At 36.8% G+C, this 22,100-nt stretch overlaps 1 protein-coding gene across 1 annotated transcript in view; it reads left to right on the top strand.

The window, feature by feature from the left end:
* Positions 1–22,100, top strand: part of NDST4 (N-deacetylase and N-sulfotransferase 4) — a 223,467-nt gene that overhangs the window by 121,736 nt on the left and 79,631 nt on the right. Inside the window, exons 4-5 of the mRNA XM_046657247.1 lie at positions 12,201–12,386; positions 12,754–12,882. Of these exons, the coding sequence (XP_046513203.1) occupies positions 12,201–12,386; positions 12,754–12,882 (315 nt within the window). The remainder of the gene's footprint in view (positions 1–12,200; positions 12,387–12,753; positions 12,883–22,100) is intronic.

Raw genomic sequence — 22,100 nt, 5'->3', positions numbered from 1 at the left:
TCACACCTATCTTGGTTCAAATTCTGTCTTCGCCAATTACTAGATGGGTGACCTTAGCAAATGACTTAAAATTCCTGGGCTTTAATTTTCAAATGTGTAAAATGGGTGTGAAAGTAGTTCCTACTACATAGATTTTTATGAGGATTAGATAATGTGTGTACATGTTTGTGTATGTATAATGCTTAGTGAAATGCGTGGGACATAAGCGTTTCAAAAAGTGTTTGTCACCATCGTCATCATCATGAATCATCATCATCTTCATCATCATCATCATGGATAGCATCATTTTCACGATATTTCTTCAAGAAGTATATGATCATTTCTTTTGAAATAAGAGGTTGGTGATGATGATCAAACCACCAAATGACGTTCTCAAAGTTATGTAATATGCAAGTTAGGAACAGATCCAAGACATTCTGATTTGTTCTACATTCCCCCATCTATCCATGGTTCAATACTGAATGTGGCCACTAATTTTTAGTGATTAAAAGAGACTAGTATCTTACCAAACAGTCCAGGAAAAAAAGAGCATGGATGATGAACCTTTATTTTAAAGAAATAAATGGAAAAATAAAAAAGAGTTGATCCACGTATATGTGAACTCTTGACTCTTAGAAATTATTGCTTTCCAATGATGTCCAGAAGTTTTGACACACTCCTTCCTGTGTAAAAAAGTAACTTCCTCATTGCCTTTATGGAGTTTTTTTCATTCTTTTCTTTCTTTCTCCCTCTGTTCCTTCCTTCCTTTCCTTAACAAACAACTAGTGAACGTGTATTATCTGGTAAGCTCTTTATTTGACACCAGGGATGCGAAAATGAATGAGATGCTGCTCATTCTCAGGAATTTTATTTCAGTGTAATAAAATGGCATTTCAGGTTTTTAAGAGAAATGTACAGAGCACAGTATAGCTGTAAAGGGGACACAGGTTAGTTACAGGAGGAAGAAAAACAAAGAATCAGGACAGACAATTGAGATAATAACACTCGTGAAAAATGAGAAGATGTACACGAGGCAGAAGGCAGGAGGGGAGCATCCAAACAGAGGGAGCAATGTGAGAGAAAGCACAAGATAGTGCCCAAAATAACGTGCTCCACTCTTCCATAGGATATATACTGCTCAGCAACAACCTACCCATGGGTCAGGACACTACTGCCTGTGGGATTTGGCCTGCAGCCTGTTTTCATATGGTTGGTGTCCTAAGAATGGGTTTTACATTTTTAAAGTTTGTAAAAATCAAACAAACTAACTAAGAAAAGTATTTGACGAGGCATTATTTTGCTCACAAAGTCTGAAATATTTACTCCATGGCTCTTTAGATAAAAAGTTTGCCAAATTTTGACCCACACACGCAATGATCCAGACAAAGGTATATCAAATTAGAGTCATAACGATGAACAGTATTTCATGATTCCTTAATTAATGTACATCTATCCATTAGTGATTATTTGTAGCCTACTGTGTTCTTAGAAATATGAAATTTATGGAATGTAAAATACATTTCTGATAATCCTTGCCCTTATGAATCTCCAAAAAGAGCATAAAATGTTTAGGAAAGAAGGAAAAAAATGATTTGTTGTCAGAGGAGGCTTTGAGATAGGAATTAGAAGATGAGACTGAGCAGCTGATAGGGGGCCAGAATGTGCAGGAACTCTTTACCCTAGGTCTTAGGGCCTCAGGGATCCTAAATCCAACTGTACTGATCACCTTTGCTTAGAACGCTACCCTTTGAAACATCAGTTCTCCAGATTCTCATATCACCTCCCCATGTTTCTAATTAATGTTTTCCAGTGTACTGCTCTCCGATAACCTCCTAGATCGTTATTGGTGCGTGCCTTTTGTACATAAGATTAGGAAGTGGGCTGCTTAGTAACAGGGCATGGGAATTCTTATTTCTACATTCTCATTTCAGGATACAGGTGTCTTTAGTCCTTGATCATCACTTTTAAATGCATGCTCAATACCCACGTTCACATTCTTCCTACTGAGTGAATCCAGTTTGCTTGTGGAGCCAAAGTGTCTGGCTAAAGGGCTGATTTCTCAGCTTTTATTTCAGGTAGGGAGTCTTTAACATAGTTTCAGCCAATGAGACATAAGCATAAGTTGTGCTATGAGACTTCCAGGAAAGGAGGTTAGATACAGCAGACACTTGCCCTTCTGCCCTTTGCCTCTATTCCTTTCCCCTGCCTAGTATATGATCCTGTTGCTGGAACTAAGCATCCATCTTGAAACTGTGAAGGAAAGACCGACAAAGTCAGAGACCTCACTTCTGGCCTTCCTAAACTTCTGAACCCACTGCTTATCTCCAGATTTTCTATTACTCAAGGAAAATAAGCTCTTCTTTTGTTGAATCCACTGTGTTTTGTTGTTCTCATTTTTGTTTTTCGGGTACAAAGTTTGAACTCATTTCTAACCCAATGCTTTACCATTGCATTTTTTCTTTTAAACTGTTTGGAGATTGCCTACATTCAAATTTGACCCATTGTCTAAAATTTATAGACCCTTTAAAGGAATATTTATATAGAATACCCTGAACATAATATCCCAACACTTTTTAAGAAGTGAGTGATAGTGAGATTTTATGCTTATTTATCAATCAATTATTAGATAGCAGTTTTGTGAGTGGATTCTTAGAATGGTCGATAATAGCATAATTAACTCTCACTGGAAGATTTTAATTTCATTGCTTCAACGACCAACTTGTTTTTTTAATTGTTTAATGATGGTGAAATAATCTAGAACCAAGGTTTTCAAGACTTTTTTTCATTATTTAACTCTTGCTATACTGAGTGTATTTTATTCGTATTGGATAATTCTTCAAAAGCATTTGTTAACACATTTTTTTCTTTTTCTTTCTCTTTTGCTTTTCTCAACTTGAAAAATTCTTTCAGCTTGATAGTTTCTTTTATACCTTATCTATAGCGGCTGAACATTTTCATCATTCCATGATTACCTCTTTATAGTTGACACTTCAGTTCCCTGCAGTCACTTCTGCAGTCACTTGAGCAGGATGAGAATATGAGAAATTGTTTCCAAACATGTTGACAGTGGAGAGAGTTGAAGCTGGTTAATAATATAGGAGAGTTGGAGTGCTTGAAGTGCAGTGGTCTTGAGATGAGTTCTGTATTGATGATTTGATTTCCAAATATGAAGCCACTTTAATGTGATGATAAAATGGAAATATAATATTTTGGTATGATTTTACTTTGAAACATGTCAACATGTCTACAGAACATATAGTAATTTAACCATCTCTATAGGCAGATACTTAAGTGATAATTTGTTTTTTAAAAATAAAGGTACCATTTATTACCATAAACTTACGTTTTGTCTGATGAAATTTAACCTACTTCACATGGTAGTGAAGGCTCTACAAAATTGGAAACAATCACAGATATGAATGATTTTAACTCTTGGAGAAGGCACAGGATGTCAAAGAGGGCAAAATGTAATAACACCTTGTATGTTGGGTGTGGAGGAGGGAATTGACAACCAGAGGGATGGCTCATGCCTACACCAAACGTTTAAGGCATTTTTCCATAAATGCATTAAGTAGCATTAAAGGGGGAAAATGACACCTAAGGGAAACCTCAACTTGACTCAAAAATAATATAAGAAATATATTTAATTGCTCAGAGAAAGTAATAGTTTAGGCAAATCTATTTCTGCAAAGTGATGCATTTAAATCCATGATTCTAAACCATCACCTATATAATTTTGGAGGTATCCAAAAAGTTTAGAATGTGTTCAGAATTAGAAAATGAAGGGCATTCTAGCCAGCTTTAAAAAGGGAAAGCTGCCATCTTCAACTTGTCTGCTTCACACACACACACACACACACACACAAACACACACACACACACACACACACTCCTAGCCATTCCACCAAAACTAGGACTTTGTTCCATGAACATAGGCCATCAGGTAGAAGATTGAAAATATAGTTATTTAATGTTTTCTGTGTATAAATACTTGAGATACTAAGAATGGAGATAGATTAGATACGTTATTTACTTGAGATAAAATTACAAATGAACATATTGTGAAAATGGTGTGATTCGTATTAGGCAAAATTATTTTGAGTACCGTCTTTTTTCATGTTTCTACTTATAGTAACTATAGAGATGATGTGATAATGGAATGGATAATACTATTCTTATTTCCAACTTACTCAACACATTTAAGAATCTTGAATGTGATTATTTCTTCCAGGTTAAAGGTATTGTTAGAAGCTCTAAATACTTAATAGCTGGTACCGTTTCTCTTGTTACTAAATTAAATCTAGAATTAGATCTTTCCAGGCAGCAAAGGCAACAATGAAGGGAAAAGTACGGAAGTGCAGTTCTGGCATTTCCTGACATATCCTGATATCCCATCTTTGCTGCTCCTCTTTCTTCCCAGGTTCTTGCTTTCCTCCTTATTCAGCTTAATTTAAGAACCAATTATTGTAAGCATTCCCTTGAATACACCAGAACTCTCTTACACTTCTTGATTCATCATACTCCACTATAAAGCCTCAACCCCGTTTGACTCCAAATCTCCACCTAGTCTGTGCGTATACTCCTGAAACTGCATGTGGCTGGGACCAACAATTAACTGTTCTCACATTAAAGACCTCAAGTGGACCCTCCATGCTGCCTAGAAGTAACACCGGAAGTCCTTATTTTGTTCATAATCCTATTCTCCTCCACCACTGTTTCATACCTTCTTCCTGCAAACTACCTCACGTCTTACCCCAGCTTCGCTCTCAACTGATGGTCTTCTTATTTCACTGAAAAAAATACCAATCAATTAGAAAAGAACTCCCACATGCTCCTGTTACTGCAACTGCTACTTCAACATGATGATCACAAAATGGAAATACAGTAAGAGGTTTGATTTTAATTTGAAACATGTGAACATGTCTACAGAAAAAATGTAAGAATTATAATAATTTTTACAGCTAATTAGTCTGGCGATCATAATTATTTAGTAAAATCTTTTTGAATATGTAAGTATGACTTATCAACATAAACTGTGTTCACAGTGCCGTAAATATAAATTGTGGACTGGCATCTTGTGAGAGGAGCACACGAGCTTGGCTCTTGAAACAATGAATAAACGAAAGAGAAATGCAAAGGCCAAATTTAGTACTTTTGCACTTAATCTCATCCCTTCCCAGCTGTTCAAGAACCTCATTCTAGCAGTTCTCCCCTCGTTCCTAAATCATTTCCCTCTCTCCAAACATACTATTTCGCCCACCTTTAGATAATCCTGTGTTTAGGTTGCTTCTCCCTCCAGCTACAGCCCCATTTCTAGATTTTCTATTTTAGCAAAACTTCTCCAAATAGTTGTTATACTCACTCTTTCCATTTCAGTTCCTCTTATTCTCTCTTAAATCTACTCTGATGTGCTTGCCCTTCACCTCTCCACCCTTCTCTTGTCCAGTTCACCAATGGACATCCAGTGTTAAACCAATGGCCAATTCTTAGTTCTTATTCCACGTCACCTATTAGCGGCATTTGACATGTTGAACTCAAGACTCTTTTCTGAAACATTTTCTTCAGTTGGCTCCCATTTCATTGTAGATTCCTGGTATTCCGCCCATCTCACTTGCAATACTCTTTCACAGTGTATCTTCTGGATTTCTTCTCCTCTTGCTGACTTCTTAATTTTAATATACCTCAAAGATCTATTCTTAGACCTCTTCTTTTCTCTGCTTATGCACTCATTCTGTTGGTGATCTTAATGAATCTTATGACTTTAAATAAAATCTATATATTGATAACTCACCAAATTTAGATCTGCAGCTGAACTCTCTCCTCTGAATGCTAAACTTGTTTGACTTCGTACTTGATGTATCTAATTGGATGTCCAATCTCAAACACATGTCCTGTCTTTCTCCTCAAAACCTGTTTAATTTTTAAGCTTCCCAGGCTCACTTGATGAAAACTCTTTCTAGTTAAGTACTTTCTCTCACGTTCTATATTCAGTCTATCCTTAAATCTTGTGGCTCCTCCTTCACAATATGTCCAGAATAAAATCACTTCTCACCAGCTACATTGTCTCCACCATGGTCCGAGCTATCATTGTCTCTCACCTAGATTGTTTCAATAACCTACTAACTGTCGTCTGCTTATCTCCTTACTTCCTATAAGTCAGCTTTCAACATAGCAGCCAGAAGAATTTTTTTTAATGGTAGGCTAGATCGTATCAGCTGTCTGCTCAAAACTTTCCAGTAGCTCCTGATCTTACTCAGAGTAAATACCAACACCCTTATAGTGGTATATAAGGACCTAAATGGTCTGCACCCATTCAGTGATGCTGCATCGTACAGCCCCTGTAAAAGCATAGTCAAGTGAATGGTGTCCCCTGGAGTTGTTCAGTAAATAACTTATAAGGCTGTTTGTAGCAACCCTGCCTCTTGACATCATCTCTTGTCACTCTCCCCCTTTGCTAACACTGCTCCAAAAACAATTGAATTCTTACTCTTCTTCAAAATACTTGAGGTGCTTTCAACACAGAACAATGTTGGTACTTTCCCCCCCTGCCTGGAATGATCTTCCCCAAGTTTTCTGTATGGCTTAATCCCTCGCAACTTCAGACCTTGACTCAAAATATTACCCTCTCCATGACTGAAACTCATATCCCTTCATTCATTCTCCTTCCTTTCTCTGCTTTATTTTGCTCCATAGCTCTTACCACCTTCTCATATTGTATACAATTTACCTTTTCATTTTGTGTAATCTTAGTCTCACCATACCAAAGTATAAGCTCCCTGATGGCAGGGATTTCTGTCTGTTTTGTTCAGTGCTGTATCATCAGTGCCTATAATGGCTCCTAGTACATCATAGAACATAATAAATTATGTGTTAAATAAAAGAACTTAATGAACCAAAATATGTTGAACATCTTGTCAATAAAGTAAGAATTCTGACCGCCAAATTTAGCAAAGCAGGTGCCTAATCAACCACATTTTGTCTAGTGTGAATGAAGACTGACTTAGTTTTTCTGTTAGTTCCCTTTAAGCTGCAAAGTAGACCTTGAGCAGGGTCAAGAATATTAAAGGGAGGTGTCTCAATTGCCCAAAATAGCTCTACTTAGGATCGGAAAGTTCACACTGTAGAAGCAACGCCGTTGCTGTTCTATTTCTTTTTCAAAAGAAAAATCCATTTGTAACACAGAGCTCTCCAGAGATTTGTTACCGTTTACTAGGCTTCAGTCCAAGAAGTGTCAGGACTGACCCAGCCAATTTCCAGGGTCACACAGTCATTGCTTTTATCACTTATGAAAACAGAAGACAATTTCAGTTCCCAAAACACAGTGGAAAATCAATGATCCTAGGATCATTCTCAAAGTTGGCAATATGATTCCAAGTCCTTATTAAAAGGAAAAATAGATAATGAGGTCTATTTTCTTTAGCACCAGTGTTGCTTACTAGAAGTTGTATATTTAGGAGGACAAATCAATATTTTAAAATTCAACAGGGCACTGTTTAATGCATTATCTCTTTACTACAAGTACATTCATTTATGAGATCATTATTTCATTTACTTTCCTTTTATATTCATTTATTAAACATCTATGGTAAATTTATTTAATAACTTTTTAAATTTATTATTTCCTTTAAAAAATATTTACTAAACACAACAATGTGCCAGGCGTGCTGCTAAGCACTGGGCACATAAATCCATCCTAAGTATATTATGGGCTGGTTTCGTAAGCCGTATCTCCTGGAGTGCAAACATATGGTCCTACTAATAGGGAAAATGACATCTGCCTGAGTTTTCTTTCTGTATCAAGACCTCCATTCCTTCTTCAGGTTTCTGTCCTGCTATTTGTGAGAGATCCAGGAATGTCGCCTGTAAGTCCATGAGCTCAATCCTCCCAACTCCCCTTTTTCTCGTTTTTTTCCTCCAGTTTCCTATGGTGTGTGAGGTCTTCTAAAAAGTGTCTACCGGTGACTGACCAGAGTGCTGCTCGTGCTCACCTATGGTTCTTTCTACCTCTGCATGTGATGCCTACATAGGTCTTGATCCATTTACTAGGATGGGTTATCCTCAGGAAGGGGTGTTACAATGCATGCTGGCATAGACGTGGTTGTGGTCATCAAAACTAATCCATTAGAGCAATGTCCTTTCAATAGGATTTGTCCCCCTTCTTTATGTTACCTACATTATATGGTTTCACTACAGTATTGACGTGTCAAATACCTGTGGTATCTATTATTTAAATAAACTAGTGCCCTGTTTATTTTCTCTATACACTAGCCATTGACTGATCGGTACATAAGATTTAATAGTCATATATATATATATATATCACGATAGTATCCAGCTAGACAAATAGGTGTTTGCTATATATCAATGAGTTTCCTTGGAGAAATATTGGGCTATGGTTTAGGAAGCTCTTCCTTTGTTTTCCTAGAATTCAAACCACTGACATCTCACCTGAACCCTTTAAACCTTTTATACTTATAAAAAAGGGGCAAAGACCACCTGTATTAGTCAGACTTCCCTGCTAGAAACAGAAGCCGCTTGGAGTTATTTTAAAAAGGGAAAGGTTTTATTCAACGATTTAAGTAACTCCAAATACACTGAAAGGGCTGATGGAGCAGATTCTAGGCTCTTCAGCCTCCAGGGACTGGCAGAGCCAGACAGAATTGAGTCCCTAGGGCAGCGACTGCTTCTGAAGCTACCACTGGAGCTCTGGAGTAAGCAGTTAAGTTTCCACCACTGCCTTGCAAAAGGGCACCACATACTGCTTCAGGAAAGCCTCCTGTGTTTGAGATCTTACCTGCCAGTGTAGGAGCCAGGAGTTGCCAGACATTAGCCTCTGCCCACCTACTGCTTTCTGGACTCTTTCCTGAGTACTTCTAATTGGCTGAATCTTGTTTGCATAAAAAAGGATAGCTGCAGAGGAGTTTGCAAAAGGTATAATTTTGCTTTATAACTTCTCCAAGTAAAAATAGAGTGGATAGGAGTTCCAGATCAGAAATATATGTTAAAATCAATTCCCTTTTGTCAGCACAGTGCTTCGGGTCATTAACTGGCGGGTCACAGTGGTAGCAACTTAGTAGAAAGGCAAACGCAAAATCTATGAATTTAGAGGACTTGGGTACAATTCTAGCTCTGACATTTGTGAACATGAGCAAGTCATTTGCATTCTCGGAGCCTCAGTTTCCACAGTAGATAATAACATCCAGGCCATCTCACAGGGCAATTATGAGTATCACGTTAGACATGAATGTAAAAACACATCATAAATATCAGGTACTAAGCAATTGCAAGCAGATATGATCAGTAGGAATGATCAAAGAAAAATTAAATGAGATCATGCCAGCTACTGTTAGAGGTTCAGTGCTAAATATATTTTATTTTATTCTACGTTTTGAAAACGGGTGACCCTGTTTTCATATGGTCTGCAAATTACCGTATTATACCATTTCCCAATCAACTGGGAATTTAACATAACTGGAAAAATTAGATCGTGTTAAACTCCTCTGTAAATGTTTGTGGTGTCGTCTCATATTGTAACACCATAGAATTCCTAGATCCTGTAAGAGATGCTGTTTTAATAAATAACAAATGCCATATTTGAATTAGTTTATTCCACTGCTAGATGTACATTTTTATAGTTTCAAATGTTTCCAATATTCACATTAGAAAGTCTTTCAAATTTTGTAATTTTTGTGATCGTGTATAAATATGATGTTTAGTTCACTTTTTAGTTGACCAAGCCTCTGTGAAATGGGTTTTACACTCTGGACAATAAAGAATGAAGGTTTCTAGCTCAGCAAGCTCTTTGATAACAGAAAAAGAGTTTCTAGGGAATTTATTTTTCATTGTGTGTTATCATTTAGGTTGAAAAAGTATAAACTCATAATTATCTAGTGTGATTTATTATTTTGATTGAGCTCTGCTTGTCAGTGTGATAAGATGACCTTATGAGCAGTATAACATCGAGCCCCTAGAAATCAATAAATATAATAAAATCCTTTTACTGCCCCTTCCTTCCTGCTCACCAAATCAATTGCTTTTTAGCTTCTGGTTTTTCATGAAAGTTCTACAATTCATTTCACTACCTGTCAAAAGTGAAATGTCTTTTTTTTTTCCTGAAGAGATACAGTTGTTTGATATTTCAATTTTCTTCACAATTTTATTTTCAATCTCTTTGTTTCTGGAACATCCACATATTTATTTCGTGTTCTAGGCCCCAAATTTGGAATAAAATATTATACAATGGTAGAAAATGAGGACTAATAAAGTGATTAGTGCAGACTGTTAAGATTCATGCACTGTTGATTTCGTTATTTTTCAAATCATAGGACAAGACGATTACAAAACCTCAGTATGAACCACTTGAAGGAATAATAAGAGGATAACAGATTCTTTTTCCCTTTCTCGTAAATCGGGAATACTTCGCTAAGCAGCAGTCACACAAATTCTTACCAGATGGAGGGATTTGAACACACTTGACCCTAGATTTCTCTCACGAGGAAGTTCATCTGTGTGTCATACCTAATGCATCCACATCTTGGCTTCCGGATAATGCTCATCCTCAGAATGCTTTGCAGCAATTAACTGGGCAACGTGGAACTAACCAGAGAGAACTAAGGCATTTCCCAGTGCATGGCCCCCAGTCGTGAGTCAGGGAATGGTAGCAGCCTGCTCCCTCTGGTAGCTTCCAAGTAGTTCTGTGACTGGACTTTTTCAAGCTTGCCTTGTATTAAAAATACAACCTCTGTGAAGAAGTATTTTTCTTCTACACACACAAAGAAATGAATTTGCCCTAGTACCTATAGCAAAAGACTCTGGCTCATTTTATAGCATTGATTTCATATTTCAGTCTTTCCACGGAGTCATTTATTGTAATAGATGTTGGAAAACACGTAGTCTTGGTGAAAGAGAGGTGAATTTGGCTATACAATGAGGGTCATTGCCTGAAAGGAAGAATGATGGAGCTTTGCGAAATATTTAGGGCCTATCTTCTGAGCTGAGTGTGGCATATGATTTAGGCTTTGTAGATATGTGATCCATTCACTGCTTGCTTATTATGCCAGACTGATTGTTCTCCTATGCTGTGTGCCATGTAACAGAAAATATAAATGGCAATTGTCAACACTTTTGTGTTCTGTTTATTGATTCAATCAGCTTTCATATATTACTGTATATTGTCATTTAAAACCTCAATTGATGAGAATCAATCCTACAAGGAGTCTTTATAAAGCAGATAAGCAGTTAAATGGAAAAGTATAAAGAAGCAGGAATTAGAAAACTGAAGATCTATAGCACGTACTTTACAACATAATACCATTCTTTAGTAATTTTTTCTTATTCTTATTTTAAATTTATACCTGTTTTCCTTTAGAATTGACTGTTTAGCCTAGGCAAGCATCTGATAGTAAACTGTATGTTTCATAAAAATAAATTGATTTGCTAAGGTCCAAAACCAAGGGGAGAATCTTAATCCTTACTCTTTCCTTACCCTCTGTACCCAAAACATTATTGGATGTTGTATGGCGTTTATCCCCTGGCTTTTATTCCTACCACCAATAATGTGGTTTAGGTACCCATGTTCCCTCTAATCTCACCATTGCAATAGCTTCCTAATGCACAGCCTTGATTCATTCCTTCCCCACTTCTAGTTCATCTTAACATGTTGTCACTAGATCCTTCCTCCTAAAACCTAAAGCAGATCATGGCCCTTCATGCTCAGAGAGCTTCCATATCTATCCTGTTCAAATAGAATTAATTCATCAATTCAAAATCCCTCAGTTTATCAGTAAAGGCTCATCACTTTATGGTCCTACTTACCTTTCTGGTTGTCTTCAACATCATAGGCACACACACACACACACACACACAGAGTCCTCTTCCATCTCTCACATTTGAGTGCTTGTTCAAGTGACATTTTCTTTTCTATATCTATCTGAGGAAAGGCCATGTTCTCTGCCTATCTTCCTCCAAAACTTTCTATATTCAAAGTTCAGAATTAATCTCACCCACACACCACATTCCCAAAGTATTTACTATGTCTGTCCTACCACCAGAGCTCCTTAAGTTTACGAGCTACCAAAAGACAAAAACTCCATCCTATTAGTTTTTATATTGCTCATAGCTAGCATAGAACTCAGTGTGTCCTAAATGGATGTTTGTGGAAACAATTTTAATAGAATTCAGTTGACCACACTTCACATGATGCTGTTCTGACTTCCTTTTAGGAACATGGGATACCCATCAACATGGGCTACGCAGTGGCGCCACATCACTCAGGGGTCTACCCGGTTCATATTCAGCTGTATGCAGCTTGGAAGAAGGTCTGGGGTATTCAGGTCACCAGCACTGAAGAGTATCCACATTTGAAACCTGCACGGTACCGAAAGGGCTTCATTCACAATGGCATCATGGTGAGCACATACTGCTGTGTGTATTGAAGGCTCTTAATATCTACATGTGGAATGAAGACAAAATGTAACTTCAAACCACTTTTACATGAGTATCATAAATGCCTAACATCCCATAGTTGTGAGTGGTCACAAATTAATACATTGTTTCGCTATAAGCTTGCTTCTTAAGCTGTGGGGTGGTTTTAGCAAATCCAAGACGAGCTCAAAATATTGGGAATGAGATTCATATAGATCATCCACTGAAGTTTCCAAACTGAAATTTTGTCTGGCGATTCTATACTACTGAAGACTTTCTCTGTGTCTATTTGTTTGGGTGGCTTTGAGAGTTTTCCAGGCAAAGTGTACTGTTTTTCCCCCTTTTCCTCAGGTCCTCCCTCGACAGACCTGTGGATTGTTCACCCACACTATTTTCTACAAAGAGTATCCAGGAGGACCCCAAGAATTGGATAAAAGTATCAGAGGAGGTGAACTTTTCCTCACAATCCTTCTAAACCCAGTATGTATCCTATTTATGCTTTTTACAGTAATAACAGAATTTTCAAATATGTGTTTCATTTTGTTTCTGTTGTCAATCTTTTCACAAGACTAGTTGGTAAATACCAGTCCTACTGGGGAGAAATTAGATTACGTCTTCAAATTATTAAATTCCTTTGTGATCTTCAATCAAGAAAAACAGATTTGTTAAGAAGCATGTGTTGAATATAACAATTAAATGTAATGTAAGTTCTCAACGTTGACTTCTATTCTGGAATTGTAGTAAAGACATATTAATGTGCAGCTCTCTAGCTAAAAACTGACATTCACAATATCATCCATGATGCGTACTTTGTCCGTGAGTTGAGTTTGCTTCTGGCTCGAGATATTGGTAGGCTCACTTCATCCAGTCTCTAAAAATGATCACAATTCAAATTGGGTTGAAAATATGTAGCTAAGTGTTATCTTTCTATAGTAGGGTCATCTGAGGCCTTTTTGAAAATCTTGACTAATTTTATTTGGAATCAAAGATGAAGCATTTAGCCCTTTTTTCTTTAATTTTGTCTTTTTGTCTTTCCAAGCTTTGCCATTTTATTTCCTGTTATATGTGGCAAAGTATAGCAGTGTGGGAATGTATTAAATAATGGTGGGATTATTTCAGTTTTCTGACTTTTCTCCCATAAAGGTTCTGTTTCTGAGGTCCTAAGAAGCATGTCCCCTTCTACATCCCAGTGCACACAAAAAATGTGAAATAGTGGGTGGTATGCCAAGCACCTATTTAGTGTAAGAAATTTCCATACTCAGAGAAAATGATTCATGCTTTAAAGAAAACTATAGCTCAGTTGTCTCTGGTGAAACTCCAGGTATGCCTAAAATGAATTATTTAGATAAGTTATGTCTGGTATTTTAAATTCTTGATTAAATAAAAACCTACATTGTGTAAAAATGAAACTTATAAATTAGGTTGGAGGGGTAGGGAAGTATGGAGAAAAGTGCTTTAACCAAATATGAGTAATCAAAAAGACCTTCCCCTCAAACTACATGGCTATTAAAAACAAAAGAAAACAAACCCAGAAGGCCTGTTGTGTTGGATGGCCCTAAGTTAGGGAACAGCTTGAATGCTCTACAATCTTTAGCAAGAAACTGTTTCTCAGAACTTGCTGCTCTTCTGTAAAACAAGCTCGATGAACTAGACAATCTTCAATGTGCCTCAAAGGTATTCCTTAAGGAGATAAATCTGAGCTATTCCATCTTTTTGGATATAATTCAAACTCATTGACACTGAAAAATGCCAAGGATATTCTAAAAATAATTCTTGGAATTTGAGGTGTGCATGTGGGAGATGAAAACAAATGTGGGAAACCTTTCTCTTTGTCCCTTCCCTTGCCAATTGAGACTCTGATCTCCACAGGGGCAAGGGCCACTTCCTCACACCGTTTCCATTCTGGGGCTACACATCTGACCCCACATTTGCTCTGGTCACCTCCTCAGGGGAAGTGGGTAAGCATCAGGACTGATGGTCGCCTCCCCTATAACTTCTGCCCTCAGATCTGTGTCACTGCTGTTTCTTACCTGGAGGTCCATGCCTGCTTGTCATTAAGGAGATGGATTTATAACTGCTTTTAAAATTTTTGAATTCTGTACCCCTCATACAGCATCATTCAGAGACTTATGGTTAGTTGGTCCTTTAAATAAGATGGAAGACTATTTAGCATGTAGTATTTCTATCTTGAGCACTTGTGTTTGTATTCTGAGAGCCAGTTTCCAAAGGAAAGATCGATAATTGCATCATTTTAGATATCAAAGTCCTTTGGGGAAATGTTTTCAGTGGGAATCATTCAACATCCATGACATCATCCAGAGAGAGGACCACTTCCTCTCCCTGCTGTTACAACTGGCTTCAAACATCGAAAGTGATGTTTGTGAGGACTTATAAGTAGGATAAGTGATCACTAATGTTAGTATAAGCTCTAAGGATTAAAGGCCAATCCAATTTTATTTTGTTTTTTCATTAGTGATCTATTCTTTCACATCATAGAAATGCTATAGACTTTGTATATTATGACATCTCTCTTGTATGGTGATTTTCTCTGTGGATTTGTAAATGATCTATAGATTTCTGTCCTTAGTATTGGCTTTTTAGTATGCTGATGAACGGATGAATAAGGATATAGACAGCATGACATAAAGCCGGCAGTGATAGTAAATACACCCGAAGATAATAAGTCCAGTTTTTCTTAGCATATTGGAATGATAAACCAAATCTAGCAAGATGAAATTTAACAGAGAATAATGAATAGCCCCAAAATTGCCTTAAAATAAGATAGTGGTAAAATTCCAGCATTATATAAGGATAAACACTATGTGAGGATAGGTTAAATCTGCCAGGAAAATGCATGGGTGCATCATGACATGTTAAGTTCCTAATCACTGAAGTTATCCAAACCTAAATTTTAAAGGAATGTGAAATCTATTACTTTTAATATCTCATCTGATGCTAAAAGTCTGAGATTCTACTCTCATCCAGTTAAGTCATGGGGTATCTTTCATTGTAAAACATAAACAAATGTAAAGTAGGTTTAATTTGAAATATTACAAACCAGCATTATGAATTTGGTTATATTCTATGACTATAAGGTCAGAAGAAAAGGGGAAAAGGTAACTTATCAACATGCATGAGAGAAAAAAGAATGTATTGAGAGAAGATGTATTGAGGGAAGTAGAGAAGAAAAATTTTTTTCCGTCATCAGTATACTAAAAGAAATATTATTGCCAAATTTAGCAGAACCATTCTGAATTGATTGGTAGTTTCTGGATTTATTTGTTCATAAGCATCCTACGAGGCTAACAAAAGCTGGAAAAAGTATATGAGGGAATATCCTGGACCCTCCCTCTCTGGAATACTGTAAAATAGAACCAACAACTATACAGTTCTTTCTTACTGCCTTGGGAGTTCATCTGCCTTAAGGAAAGGGACTGCATTAAACAACCTTGAAAAGTTCCGCATATTTTTTTTCTGCTTTATAACTTCTCTGATCTGCTGTCAAAAGGCATGAACCACACCAAGACAGCGTAGTTTCTCTCCTTGTCCAGCTTGCAATTTAGGGATTCACATTACTTTGTGTTGCCCTGTTCTGGAATAGAACTGTATTCCTCTGTGCTCAGAAGTCTCTGTTATTTTTCATTCGTGCATTTTCAACAGTTTTTTAATTTTTATTTTTATTCTAGCTGGTATCCTGTTTTCATAGTTTTACGCATTTTAAAATGTCATTATTTTCTAATCTAGCATAAAACAGAAAATGCAAATTAAAATACATTTTTACGTTTTGACTCACATATGAACTCCTGTTACTGTTTCGTATTAGGTCTTTTGATTCAGCAAACTGCAAGGAATAAGGTTTCTTGATTTGTTTGGATACCAACTTGTTTTGCCCACATGAATCTAACAATTGAAAATTAAATGATATGAGGGCCATTTGAATGGCATTTCAAAAGAATAGCTGGGCATCTGTCCACTTAACATTCAGTGAACTTCCTCTTATTTTTCTTAGATTCTATCATGACCTCATCACGTACTGATATTTTCCTACACTGTTCCACACTTGTCAAATACTAACATGTATTTCCCTGGTGCCAAATCCTTCCTGTATTTTCAATATAATCTTTGTTCAGACAGGAAGAAATATAATTTAATCATGTATGAGGTGAAACAGCTTATACTAGGTAACCCACCATCATTCAAGTCGAGACAGTACCCTATAAAATATGCAGCAGCTGACAATAGTAAAGGAAGTCTGGAGTCTTATCAGATGGTGTCACCAGTAACTATAAAAGCTTGAAATATATATGCCTTACTGGATTTATTTTTTTTCTAACTCATTTTAATTTTGTGCTATACAAAGAATATTATGAAAACAGAATTTTCTACGTTTTGACAGATACCTTTAAAAATGCTCAGATTCTAGAATGCTTTAAAATAGCAGTGCTGGATCCAGGAAATCTGCTATGTTTTCCAAAGTTCAGAGCAGTGTCTAGACTCACTAACCCTTGCCTGTTCTGTTGGCCAATTGCAAATTCAGGTGAGTAAAAAATATGCACCTGAAAGAGCAGTGTACTTGAAATTGACAGTAGAGTATAATGGAACTGCAATGATATACTTCTCCATGTGCTGTCTGCTGAACTTTCATACACCCAGTCTGGTTAATGAGCTTTCCTGCTTCGTGTTTATCAATCTCCGAGGTCGTGGAATCTACTAGCAGGTGCAGTACATTATGGATTAGTGCTGGCTCTTCAGACAGATTAGAGAAAAGGCAGCTGTAAGGCATAGGAAAACATCGACATGAGATAACTGGAACTGAACTTTTTCTTTTTAAAGCTGAAGTAATATAGAACCAGATACGTAAGATAATTCATAGAAACATTTTATGTGCAACACAACCAAATAAAATGCAAGAACCACCCCACATCTGTTGGAGAGCAGATTATAAAGAATTACTGATTACTGATAGCAGGGTATCCAAGTATTCTTTGACGATTTTGATCTTGATTTTCTATAAATGCCGTGCTTCATAGAAAATTATCACAATCAGATGAGATTTCAGGTAGAACAAAGAAATTACATATTACATCAAAATATACGTCTTTGTAAAGTAATGCTTTGATATTTCTAATGTAGGGTCATAGGAGTTTTTATATGTGTCCCAGCAGTGTTTATGTTAAAAAAATAAATTAACTTCTAACTGCCCTATGATAGCGAAATCTGCTTCTTATCTGGGCAGGGACTTTGAAGCAATTAGTGTTATTGGGAGCGCTGGGGCTTCGAGCCTGGGAGGACAGCCACCAACTGTGGGAAGAATGGACCCCTGTGGAGGATATAGATTGTGGAAAATTCTATTTCCACTCACTGAAAGACCTGCAGTCGCCTCTTTTTTTCCTTTATCTGTTTTTCTTTTTTTTTGTAACTTTTCTTAAAGATTTGCAGGACTAACCTTTACAAACGGCCGTGAATCACCACTTGTGCAGAGCTTTCCATGCACAGCAGGGACTTCGTAAAAGCTGGAGTCAGCGAAGATCCATGGCCTCATAATATGTATGATATTATTCTTCTGTTAACACTGAAAACCAGGATCAGAGTCAGTACAAGGATCTGGAGGATGTGGAGAAACTTTGCTTTTTCCTTATTTTGGGGGAGTGGAGGTTTTGTTTAATTTTCCACAGTAGGATTTACTTGGAAATTAGTAGTTCAGAATGTAAAGTGTGCCACCACAAAAGAACAGAACATTTTTGTGTCCTAAACCTGAACTCTGTCTTCTTGTCAAATAAGAGAGCGATTGCTATTACTGTGTAGACACGCATCTTTCTAATGCAATGGTTGCTCCAGTTCCTGATGGAAGACAATTTACATTCTTATGTATTTCTAGACCATGAAAAGTCCATAAAATGGCATTGTATTTTTTCAATTTTGTTTCCCTAGAAAAATAAATTAAAGTAGCAATGTTTTCTTGGGGATGTCTATTTCATCTAGTGTAACTGGATAATTTAGTTTTCCCAAAACACGTTATGAAAGGTGATGGAATAGCTCTTTAGCATAAATGAATTTTCAACAGCAAAAAAATACAATGTCCTATTTAAATGGATGTTAGTCAATAGAGAAACCTTTATTTCTGTTTCTATTTTGAGGTCTGTAATTTATAAATCTTAGATGCATAATGCTCTTGACACTTAGGGATAGTTTGAAAGCAATATCAGTGAATTCATGATAAAAAGAAAAAAAACCTTTTCTGTGTCAGTGTTCATATGACTTAGACATATGGTGGGATAGTAGGAAAGATGGTGGGTTTTGTGAGAGTCCACAAAATTAAAACTGAAAACAAGGCTGGCCCAGTGGCACGGCAGTTAAGTTTGCACGTTCTACTTCGGCAGCCTGGGGTTCGCTAGTTCGGATCCCAGGTGCGGACATGGCACTGCTTGGCAAGCCATGCTGTGGTAGGTGTCCCACATATAAAAAAAAAGTAGAGGAGGATGGGCATGGATGTTAGCTCAGGGCCAGTCTTCCTCAGCAAAAAGAGGAAGATTGGCAGCAGTTACCTCAGGGCTAATCTTCCTCAAAAAGAAAAAACAAACTGAAAATATATGGAGTTTTTTTGTTTGTGAATTTTCACCCCACTGTGGAGTTCAAAATTCTTGATTTTATAATCTCTCCCACTAATTACGTAACATCCAAATATTTCAATACGTCTTGTGTCTTTTCCTTAATATTTATTTCTTTATTTTAATGTACAGTGAAGCAGAATGACTATTTTGGATCATTTTACTTTATTTCACTTTGTTTATTCCTACTTCATTTTCCCCTGGCAACTCCTCAGAGTTAGATAGTGTGAAAATAAAAATATGAACTCTTTTCTAAAACATGTTGATATTTTCATATTTTTGTATTTCAGAAAGCCAGATTATTTTCATCTCAATTTTTCCATTAGTGGCTTATATGCTGATATGATAAGGAGTTTTTATGTAAAGCAAGTTTTATGTAAACTTGCTTGCATCTATTGAGGAATTAAAAAGAAACAGTTGTATAATTTCCATCCATCCAGTCTTATCTGCAGATGTCCAAAAGGGTTCTTTCACTAAAGTCAGTTTGAGTTTATATCTATTTGTTAAATTTTTCTTTGAGATTTATCTAATCTTAAATGTAAAAATTATTGTTAAAAATAATTGGAAATCTGGTGCTTAATTTATAAAGAATTGTTCAATGCTATCTATTCTTAGAGTGCAAACCCCACTACGTGTATCTCAATCATTTTATTTCTTCATTTATTTGATTTTTTTCAAGGAGATCTTCTTGAGGAGTCACTATATAAAGATTCTATTGTGTGTATGTTCATGCGTGTGTATAACTCAGTGAAGGAATGCATGAGAATGCTGTCCAGAGGAGTTGATATTTGCATGGAGTTGAGCAACAATAGGGATTCATTAGACAAAGGGGTAGCTGCTGGGGATCTGGAGTCAGAGTTTGCAGTAGGAGGCTTTCCATTTGGGGGGAAGAGATGTACAGAGTTATAGATGATAAAATGATCATAACAAGTTTGGGAACTGTAAATGTGTGGGTTTCAGAGGAGCACAAGATGAAGATAAAGTTGTAAGAGTGGATAAGAGGAATATCATGAAGGTTTTTGTATGACGTTGACAGTCTGAATACTATTATTCTGGGTCTATTCTGTATCAGAGGGCCTTAATATGTACCCCCTTCTGCCTATAACACTTCTCCATCCCTACTACTCCTACCTTAACCTCACTATTTTCCCTCAGATCTTACCTCTACTTTCTCTTCCTCACCTGGGCCCCCTCGCAGGTTTAGGTCAGCTCTCACTGCTGTACGTACACGTGGAACCACGTGCACAATACTGCCCACAGTGGCACCTTTATGTTTAGTGAGTATTATCTTCCTCACCCATGCTTTCTGCACCCCAGGCATGCAGTGTTGGCTCAACAGATATTTGCTGAATAAATCAATACGTGACAATTATAGCGTGAGAACTGCGTGTGTCCACCACATGCTGCCTCACAGGAGTTGTTAAAGCTGTGTCAAAGAAAAAAGGGCAAGGAAAGGAAAAGAAGGGACAAATAGGGGAGGTGGGGGGAGACAGGAGAGGAGAGGGGACACATGGAAGGAAAAGGAAGAAAGAGGAGTTGAGGATGGGAAGAAAGGAAAACTGGGAAGCCATCCTTCCTCTTTTAAAATCAGATGGGCGACAGGAACATAACTGTATAATCTAGTAAGCAAAGCTCGGAATACCTTGTTTTATTTTCTTTTTCCTAGCTTACTAAATACTGAAGAAAAAGTCATATGATTTCGCTCTGCTTCGGAATTTCCCTGTCTGTAAAATGGGGAAAATAATGTTAGTTCCCGTACTGTTTTACACAGATAGTATGAGATGGGACACAAAGCAAGTGCTTTGAATTTTCAGAGAAAATATAAATAATTTGAATATAATTCTTATTTGAAAAAGTAGAAGTGTATATCATCTTTATTACCAAATGGTATTTGAGATGTGTTCGCCGCCCATAAACTCTGGGCTTGTTGACGGGGTGCATTTTGCTTGGTTGCTGCACCTTGCCAGAACACATCCATCATAAAGACGTTCTCTGTTACAAAGGTTTTTAGTTCATTATGTCTTTTGCTTTTGAAAATGTTCTTGGTTGTGACACTCTATTGTGCTTTCTGAGCTATTCTTAAATGATAAAATTTCTTTCATTATTCTTTATTCCAGTGAAACAAATTGAGCCATCAAACGCAGCCCTTGCTTGGTCCGTTAAGACTGCTTTTGTAATTTGGTTTTGTTGTCTGCCAAAGTGCCTCAGATATTTTTGTCAAAGGTTTCTGTTGTTAGTGTTGCTGATTTTAAAGTCTTTTTTTGTTGTTGTTAATAGAGAGGTTTTCTGGAAACACTGAGTCCATACTTTGTTAATATCTAATAGCACTGACTGTTGTGGGAATTTTGCTCAAATGATGGATAAACGGAATTATAGCAATCTCTGTGTTTAGTACATAATGTACATAAAAATTAATGATATGAAAAATGGAAGACCTTCCCAACTGTTACACAATTATAGATAATTTATATGAATGAGTTGAACTAAATGATAATAAGAAAACACAACACCCCAAACCAAATAGAAAACTCTGGGCGGGATTTCATTACTTTTCACAAGGGGAAAGGATCCTCCTCATGTCTCTAAGCATTGATCCTTTAGCTCTGCCTCCATTGAACTTCACACCTAACAGAACAGTCAGTGTTCAGTTACCTCTCTGTGAGAACAGGAGCTAGAGCCAGAGAAGGAACCGAGAAATGTAGAAGTAAAGAAAAGGTCATGTTCTTGGAAATGGAGTTCATGACGACTGCCCGCCTCCTCCAGCACTGTATGAAAATTACTAGCTTAAGCAATGTAGAAGATAAAATTCCAAGCATGAAGTGTTTGTCTGATTTATAGTTGTCACTTTTAACACAATTTAGGGTATTCAATAATGCCATTCACAGCATAAAGTGTAAGTAGCGGAATTTTGCTCCTTCTTGAAGCTGTTATTATATCCACTTAAATTCTCTTTCACACACAGGTACACACTGAAATCAAATGTGAATAAAAGATGTGACTTGAAAATTGCCATCCTCCTGCAATTTCTTTTCAGAAGTCCATTCTGTAGTTCGCTTAAACAACTTGCTCGAGCAATCAAATCTATATAGG

The sequence above is a fragment of the Equus quagga genome, chromosome 3, assembly GCF_021613505.1.
Source record: "Equus quagga isolate Etosha38 chromosome 3, UCLA_HA_Equagga_1.0, whole genome shotgun sequence".
NCBI classification, from domain to species: Eukaryota; Metazoa; Chordata; class Mammalia; order Perissodactyla; family Equidae; genus Equus; species Equus quagga.
This window is presented reverse-complemented; position numbering and strand designations above follow the sequence as displayed.